Below are 9,877 nucleotides of genomic sequence, written 5' to 3' on the forward strand. Positions count from 1 at the left end.
ACAAATTTTAATAAATAAAAGTAGATGTAGAGTATACGTCCATCAACAACTACATATACAACTAAAAGACTTCTATAGGTCTTCAAATGTAGACCAATGTCTTTCAATATTTCAAGCTCTTAATCGTCTTAAGTTTACAGAGGCTGTTTTGAATTTAACAGGAACGATTGAAAATCTGTTCAATATTTTTTTTCTAAACTACAGAAAAAAACGACATTTGAATATAACAAAAAACGACCAATGCAGGAGAATTCGTGGACATGGGACATAAAGGTCAAGATTTGGCCGCAGCGTCCTATAATAAAATAAAAAACACAGATAATACTAACTACTGGCAAATACATTCGTTTAGTCGATGATATGTGTCAACTAATTCAATCAGAGAATCAACTATCTTCTATAAAATAATAACACAAAAAGTACGAGGATATCTTCTTTTGCAAAAACAAAAGGTATGATATTTCAATTGTATAATTACAATAAAAAAACACACACTTCATAAATGTTGAGATGAAGAGAAACAATACAAAAATAGACTGGTTTGTCTTTTTTAATGTTTAGATGAGTTTTCCAAATGCAGTGACTATTGGAAACAAAGACTATGGACTTTGTAAATCCCAACAACTTTTCTGGACTAACCTTCATCAGGAAGGCTCATAGTATTTTGAAACTAGAAATAGTATTTAAGCGACATAGTTTATCAGGAAATATCAAATTGTAATACATGTATATGTATATGCGACACAATGGAATATAATTACAACCTACATATTTTCAATTGCTTCATCATGTTATATGTAATACATACATACTATTTGTAAATATTGTGTCTGGTTGCTAATTCTCATCATATTATTTCCGCTCTGATATCAAGGCCACAGTAACTGATACGGGACAATGATGCTATTTGCGATCAAACATCCCAGTTTGAAAAAATAGAAAATGAAGTATGAAAACGACACGTATATCATATGTTAATCGTTGGCAAAAAAAAAATTTTTTTGGACGCTTGTGCTCGGTGTTAATTGTGACAAAAACGTTTCTCGGTGTATCCATTTTTTCACCAAATCCTGTTAAATCTTACAAATATGTATGACTTATATTATGTAAAGCTTTTATTCAGATAATGAAATGATCGCTTGTGACATAAGTAAATTGTCCTTTTCTATAAACGATTGTTTTATGATATTTTGTATGAATAGAAAGAAGGTCGGATGATACCATAGGGCAAAACAGATTGACAAAGAAAAGTCTACAACAACGGTATAGAAAGCTAAACTAAAGAATTAGCAACACAACTCCTACCTAAACAATAGTTGGCTGATCTTATTGCAAACATGTTTCACTGTCACTTTGATGTATATTGAATTTTTGTCTTGAATTGGTCATTTAACATCAAGTTTGTGACAAAAGAAGTATAAGCCACTGCCTCATTAACATAAATGTATTTTACCCACATTGTCAAATTTGGCGGAATTCCAAATACATCTACGGGATTGGATGATGTTGAAAATACCATCGGAGTTACGACGTCGCGTTTCAACATGCGAGACGTATCCTTAGCATTCATAATATAAATTGGTTTTCAATGCTCTTCAACTTCGTACTCTATTTGGCCTTTTAAACATTTTTGATTCGAGCGTCACTGATGATTCTTTTGTCGATGAAACGCGCATCAGGCGTATATATAAAATTTTGATCCTGGTATCTATGATGAGTTTATTTGTATATGAATTAAAGTGTAACAGTATAGATTTATGTTTATATAACGGTAGTTGATTTAGCCCCGAAATGTATTTTTTCTTGTTTCTTTCGATATAATAAAACTCTTATTGACTGGATATTCATGGAAAAGTAAGTTCATTGTCCGTCCCCTTGGATACAACTACTCCTCAGCAGGGCAATAATTTCATCTTGTGGGACTATGATCTCACAATTCCACTCATACCCAGTCAATAAGTATATATTTTTTGATAGATTTAAAGTACTGTTGGATTCCGAATTCAAGGGCCGAGATACAGTCTTTATTACAATGTCTTGTTCTGTGCAGTACTGTTACGCATTTTACTTTAACCGCCTTAACATATATAAATATTTCAATCTAATAGATTGATTGATTGGTTGTTGGTTGATTAACGTCCAGTGTCAATCTAATGGATAAAATTATATTATAAACATTTTTTAAATAAAGGCAAAAGTAGAATACCGGTGTTCAAATGTCATAAATCGATTGCAAGAAAACCAATCCGGCTTACATACTTAACCGCGGAAAACATTTTAATTTCATTAGGTTCAACAAAAGGGAACGAACTATGACTGCAGGAAAAAAAACATAACATGAAGGGCTTTCGAATCTATAACCTTTATACTTTGGAACGCACTGAACTCCTCTTTGGTACTGATAACGTAACTTTCTCATTTCCCCAGTGATATCATATGATATTCAGGTCTCAGACAGGGAATATAGCGTGACATTCTCAGCTTAGAGTTCGGCTCAAGGGATATAAGCCCAAAGCCGGGAATTGGACAGTATATATCGTGTCTGGAAATTGCATTACACATATATTACGGATTACCCATGTCTTAATGTTTTTCCAGTGCAAGTATACGTAAACATTAACAATACAGCATGTTAGCCTCTGACATTCTTTAGTGTTCTGTATAGCTTTTGACTACGTCATATTATAAAAGGGTTATGATGAAATGTTTTGAGGTTTCAATTTAGGATAAAAAAAAAAAACAAAAAAAACAACGTCTTATAACATATCCCGGCAGTTTCCTGAGTATATACTGACTTCTCTGTTTTGTTATCCAATCATAAAACTCGACACATTTGTAATCCGTAATATATGTATATAATATGTATATTCGTCATTCGCAATAGGATGTAGATATGATGATAAAACAATACGGGTACTGTATTTTAACAATATATTCACATAAACAAATGTTATGTAATTTCCATATTATAATTTAGTGTAGGAGTGTTCGTTTCAGTGAAATATAAAAAATTTCGAGAAAAATTATCAAGCACGGATCAACAGTTGAAAGTCATTAATATTTCTAAAAGAAATTAATATTTATTGTGGATTTAAAAAAAAACATTGTTAATTAGTTATCATTAATCATTGTAAAATCGGTCACATTATATTTAACGGAGTTCCTCATCTTGTGTGCCGTTATCGTCAATTAAAAAAACACAGAACAGAAGAAAGTCTGACGACTCTCTATATTACGATTTTCAGTGAAAAGGATTAGTTGACAGTCATCCAAAAGGTATATTATTGTAAACATGATTCCATACATTTCGAACAAAAACAAGCTTCATGCTTTCTTCCTTGAATAAAGAAAGATGAACATTTGAAATACAGGTGAATCTGGATTTGTTTGGCTTTTGGTAAACGATATGAATATACTTTTAAAGGCATGAAATTAAAAACTTAATATTTTTAACTCTTTCAGTAACTTGTTAACAGAACTAGATGGTTGATTGTATGTGGTATATTTTTTTTCTGGAATCAAACAACTTTCAATTTAAGTATATATATATATATATATATATAAGTTTGTAAACAAATGAGAAAGACACCATCGACTGAATATTTTCTATAAACCAAGAAAGAAAATATTTAAAACCTAGAAAGAACTGACTAAACAGCAACAGGACACAAAATAATTTTATGCATCTTATACTTTTATGATCTATAATGGTGATCAAATGATATACCAAATGGTTTGTAAATGAAGGTAGAGCGAGTGTTAATTAAGTCTGTGTGTATGTCTTAATATCCAATAAAAATAATCCTAGCAAATAACCATATCTTTTAGACAGACCTTTAACCCTTTTTTCGTCTTATTTTTCAGTGTACCTGTAAATAGTTGCCAATGAATTTTACAAGCGGAACACCACCAAGTTTCGTTTTACAAATTACAAATGATAGCATTGCCTCAAATATAACAGAATTTCTGAATCAGGATTGGGCAAAGGACGTGCATAAGAACATAATCACAAATGTCGTGGTACTATCACTGTATCTTGTTATTGGTGTAGCTGGGAACAGTTTGGTTGTTGCCGTGTATAAAAATCAGTTAAAACATGCATCCGTCGAAAGGTATTTTATTCCAGTATTGGCAATTTCGGATATGTTGGCAACGATTTTTGGAAGTATAAATAATATTGCGTGGGATTTAATGTCCAATAACTTCACAAACAATGCGTTGTGTAAATATTTTCTATTTACAAATTCAAACACAGGATTCATGTCCCTTTATTTATTACTTTGTATCGCTTTCCAGAGGTATTTACTGATATGTCGAAACTATTCATTAAGTCTGAAGCATCGCCGCTTAATGGTAGGTCTGTCTTTTGCATTTGCTAATGGACTTGCTTTGCCATTTTTATTTTTGTATGGCGTCAACAACTTTTACAATGATGATAAATTCATAGGAACACGATGTGGAAGGCTAAAAACTAGTTTATACTTGCCTGGAGTGATATATGCCATCTCCTTTATTTCTCTTAGTGTTCTAATAGTTCTGTCACTTGTTTTCTTTTACGGACGAATTGCTTGTACAATATTTAAGCATTTTAAATCCAATCCATCAAGAACTTACTCAATCAATCCAGTGCCAAAAGAATCAAATGGACCAGGTAGCAGAGCGGAGTATCAGACAGAAGAAAGAAGCATACAGAACAAGTTGGAAAATATCAGAAAAGATAACAAGAACCATATTGTCGTTGAAGGAATAAATAATCTATCAATAGATGCTGTAACTGACGACAAAATTCAAGCAGAAGATATCAGGAATAGTAATTCTGGCATATCAAGTGCAAAGTTTAAATCAAATTCTATTATGAGTGTTAAAGTAGTGGAGGACCAATCATGTGTTTCATCAGGATACGATTTTCATACTGATATGACAAACATCACCCCAAGTAATAAAGCATTGAACAAAACGTCCGCTAAAAATTCAAAACGCAACAAACGAAATCGACAGGTTAAAAACAAGTTTTCAGCTATGTTTATTGCCATTACCTCTGTCTCATTGTTCTGTTATATGCCTGTAGGAGTAATTATTCTTTTAGAAGGTGTTTCCCCGGATTTTTGGGACAACCTCTCTAGTACAGAATTTATTGTGGTCGCCTGGCTGTATCATACACATATTATCAATAGTATTATTAACCCAATAATCTATGCCTTTCTCGATACCGAATTTTATACAGGACTAAAGGCTCTTTTTGCAGATTGCTGTAAATTGTGAAAATATTCTAAAGGTACATTTTCATTTAACAATTAGCAATGACGTTTTTACGAGATTGAAAATGATTATGAATGTGATACATGTTCTACATTAGTTATCAAATTACATTTTTCGAAATAAAAACTACAGATTAAAAGCACACATTTTCAAATGATTTCAACGTTAAAAAAGGTTTTCACCCATCAACTATGAACTGTATTAATTGATTGACTGTCAACGAGCTTTATAATGTACAAAAGGTTCAAATGTTTTGATTTTCTGTATAACGATGTTCTATATATCTGAAGTTGTTGCGCTTTTTCGCAATCAAATAATCAAACGCCCAGGTCAAACTCCTTTATAAGGGTTTCAAGTAACTAGTGTTGATGTGGTTAACGTCATGTTGCCGCTTCCCTCAATTTTGTTGGTCTACTTTAGAGGATTTTCGGATCACGTCAAATACGTCTTTCCCAGAAAATCCCACGTTTAGAAGACTGAACGAGTCTTAGCTAAACTTGTAATATACGTCAATAAGACGGCGGCAACACACATAAAAACATATAATCTAAGAGTTACCGTTCAACGTACGATTTAAGAAGTAGATAGATACCTTTTCAATATGTCAACATCTAAATCAACATGAGTATAGGAAGGTAATGAATTGATTTTAACAATACTACCATGGGCCATCGACATCAAGGTCACAAAAATGAAAACAAAAATACGTTACGGTTTGAGAAAAGACAACCACTCACGAGATTCCTGATTTGAACCAAACACGTGAATATGTGGAGTGTTATTTCTATGTATCAACTACCTCTTTTCTTTAAATATGCTATCAATATAAGAATATAGAATACTAAAATGCAATATCATATTTCCGTTCGAGCATATAAGATATCACACTTTGTATCAATAAGATGGTTTGTATGAGTGTTGATCTAATCAGATCACATGACACAAACAGTCGTTAAGAACGAACCATCCTCAATTAAGAACTAACTTACTGTTGACAATGTGGTAAGCTTATTAATCAGGTTGAATTAACCATCCCTTAAAATAGTATATAAATACAACAGATAATGTATGATACAAGCCATTACGTCAGACGTTCTAAAGCCTTAACAAGTATATTAGACAAAATTCAAGTACAAAAATCGGATCCTGATATCTGATAAACTAGTATGGCGTTCATTATCACTGAACTAGTATATATTTATTGAGGAGTGTTTGGATGGGGTTAAATGATTAAAGAATAATGCCCTTAAAATGAAGATTAGAGAATAACGGGCAAAAAAAATGAAGATTAGAGAAAAAAGGGGTTAATTTTTTGAAGATTAGAGATTAAAAGGGTTAATTTTTTAAAGATTAGAAAAAAGGGTGAATATTAAATGTTTACAGAATAACAGACCCCCATCCAGACCCTCATTTAGGGGTCAGCTGAAGGACGCCTCACAAAAGTTCCCGTAAATGTTGACGTCGTCATAAAAATATCTGACGTCACAATGGAAAGGTAAACAACCGATACCGGAAACACCGGAAGTAACTTGCACGAGAGGCACTATTATGGGTTTTGTGCACGAGATGCACCTGATATGGGTTATCAGCCCGTGTGGGAAATTATGGCTTGTGTACTTCCGCTCGTTACACATATGCAAAAGCTATCATATCAATGCTAAGTATATGATAAATCGATTTATCATATAAATACTTGCATCTCGTGCACAAAACCCATAATAGTGCCTCTCGTGCAGGTTACTTCCGGTGTTTCCGGTATCGGTTGTTTACTTTTCCATTGTGACGTCAGATATTTTTATGACGACTTCGAAATATACGGGAACTTTTGTGGGGATAGTTTAGTACTTGCTAACAAATGTCATTGACAAGTATGAATCATTTTATAGTACAACAAACATGAAGTAATAGTGATCATAAAACTCTTCCAAATTTTCAATGTTTCAAAATGCCTCTATAGGAAATGTTACCATAAATATATATTGAGGTAGCGATGCTGTTGTTGGACAATTATAGTATATTTGATTCATAATTTAACTTCTTAATAAAGTTTTTGACTGTTTTAGTTATTGCATTTCTTTATTTTCCTTACATAAAACTATTGTCGGAAGTATATGATAAAGCGATTAATACATGGCCTTTTCCATATCAGCCTGGGTATCATCCCTCGACCCATATCAGCACCTCGACTCCGTCTCGGGCTGATATGGGGGTCTAGGGATGATACCCAGGCTGATATGGAAAAGGCCATGTATTAATCTCTATATTAAGGATCGGGAACATATTGATTATTAAAATTGAGAATGAAAATGGGACATGTGTCTCAGAGACATCTTTTATAACAATTTTGTCAATGTAACGGATAATTCCCTTGTCGTGATTGGTATTATTATTGTTCTTTATGTCATTTTGATGAGCTATAAAAGATTCAACCATGATCAATTTAAATTTGACAAACAGTATATTGACAAGCAAACAAATAGTTCTATTGCTACTCAGACTTTATAAAACGTCACCAGTGTCTGAGAACAACCAGAGTAATGTCAAAAACGTATCGTCCTTCGTTAAACAAGTTTATCGGAAGATATCAAGACCTTTATTGTAGATAAATATCCTAGATAAATTTCAAGTAATACATGATGGTCTTGAAGTGAAGATTTTAGTTGCTGACGAGTTTTGTTATCTAAATTATGTGTTATAATAGTGCTATTTTATTAGTCTTTGAGAATTATTTACTTTAACTATTTAGTCAATTATGGTAATATCAATTGGCGTGGTTCGGTACCTATCTATCCCGCCTAAGTGTTTTTATGCTGTGGTCATTTTCTTTTTATTCTTGTCGTTCATTTTTTTTATTTGCTTTGTCTATATGCCATTTAGCTTTTCTTTGTTCACATATTTGTTTGTTTTTGCATGTGTGATTAAGATCATACCATAATGTTGACTGCTATAAATTTATTTTTAATAGTTTACCCCTATGTCTTTTTGTTTAGTACACATTGTTGTCAATATAATGGAATTTTAAGCAACTGCCATACAAGTTAGAGATTTGCTTACTTGCTTAATCATGTTACTTCTTGGTGGGGCATAGGCCACCAACTATATTTCTCCACCTTGTTCTGTTTTCTGCTAGTCTCTCCAGAGCATGCCACTTGTACCCTTCTGTCTCCATCTCTGATGCAACGTTCCTTATCCGTGTATATCTTGGTCTGCCCCTGCTACGCTTTTCTTGCGGGTTCCACTGTAAGGCTTGCCTTGTAATGTTTTTCTTTGGCTTCCTCAGTGTGTGCCCTATCCATCGCCACTTTCTCTTTTTCAACTTTTCATCAACTGGGTTTAGGTTGGTCTTTTCCCACAGATCTTGGTTAGATATCTTCTAAGGACATCAAATGTTAAGGATGCACCTGAGACAGTTGTTGATAAAGACTTGAGATTTTTGAAGCAGGTTTTTTGTTGTTTTTCAAGTCTCAGTTCCATATAAGAGTATGGTTTTTACATTTGAGTTGAACAAGCGTATTTTGGTCCTGAGAGTGATGTTTCTTGCTTTCCAAATTGATCTCATCATATTAAACGCAGTCCTAGCTTTGCCACTTCTGATTTTTATATCTTTATCTGAACCACTAAGATTATCCACTACGCTTCCATGGTATGTGAAGGAGTCCACTTCTTCCAAAGCTTGGATGTTAACCATTAGACTTGCTAGGGACCTTGTGTTAGAGACTTAGCTAGCTATAAAACCAGGTTCAATCCAAAATGTTTTACATAAGAAAATGCATGTATCAGTCAGGAATATGGCAGTTGTTTTCCGTCAGTTTGAAGTGTTTGAGCTTTGATTTTGCTATTTGAATTTCCCTTGAGGTTCGGTACATGAGTTATTTTAATCAATATCATATATCTCTGTACAAATATCGCAAAACTTCAAAATTCTACCGCATTACAAAGTGCCAAAGATGAAATTTAGAATATTTGTACGCTAGTTCTTAAATATTGTTCACACAACTTTAAATCTTGAACGCTCAACTTTAAATTTGCGTACAACTTTAAACCTTGTGCACACAACTTTAAATCTTGACCGCTCAAAATTAAACTTGTGCACAACTTTAAATCTTGAGCGCACAACTTTAAACTTGCGCACATTTTCAAGTTAAAATAATTCTGAGACTTTAAAGTTGTGTTTGTCCATGTAATACGTAAAGTATTAAATGCTGCTCACATTTGTGTAATGAATCGTGCATCAGTATTCCGATTTGAATTCAAAATATATACCGTCCTGACTGTTGACTTTAAGATGTTGGCACGTTTCAAATTAAAGTTGATGCAATATCAACATCGCTTTTGTTTAGTAAAAAAAATGTAATTACGAAGTGTGTGGTACTTTCAATACATTTGTATTTGCTTTTAATATCACTAATAGCTGACGATCTCTGCAGTATCCTATGAAATAAAAAACATACCTATTAGCCTGTCTGTGGGATTAAATGATGAGAGTACTGAATAAAAGAAAGCGTTACTTTGGCAAATACTATGATTAAAAGTAATTTTGAAATCATATTTATATATTTGAGTTAGTTATCTGTTAGAGTTACTGAGCTATTTAAAAAATAAATGCAAATTAATTTTG

At 32.8% G+C, this 9,877-nt stretch overlaps 1 protein-coding gene across 1 annotated transcript; it reads left to right on the plus strand.

Annotated features, from left to right (window-relative positions):
* Nucleotides 1-2,864: 2,864 nt before the first annotated feature.
* LOC139485415 (5-hydroxytryptamine receptor-like) lies at nt 2,865-5,401 on the plus strand. The gene is made up of 2 exons (XM_071269886.1): nt 2,865-3,276; nt 3,865-5,401. The coding sequence occupies exon 2, from the start codon at nt 3,886-3,888 to the stop codon at nt 5,260-5,262; it is 1,377 nt and encodes a 458-aa protein (XP_071125987.1). The 5' UTR covers nt 2,865-3,276; nt 3,865-3,885; the 3' UTR covers nt 5,263-5,401.
* Nucleotides 5,402-9,877: the final 4,476 nt, after the last annotated feature.

The sequence above is a fragment of the Mytilus edulis genome, chromosome 8 (assembly GCF_963676685.1).
Source record: "Mytilus edulis chromosome 8, xbMytEdul2.2, whole genome shotgun sequence".
Taxonomy (NCBI): domain Eukaryota; kingdom Metazoa; phylum Mollusca; class Bivalvia; order Mytilida; family Mytilidae; genus Mytilus; species Mytilus edulis.

What these genes read in the sequence shown, in the direction of transcription:
- LOC139485415 (XM_071269886.1), top strand. Translation starts at nt 3,886, where the DNA reads ATGAATTTTACAAGCGGAACACCACCAAGTTTCGTTTTACAAATTACA.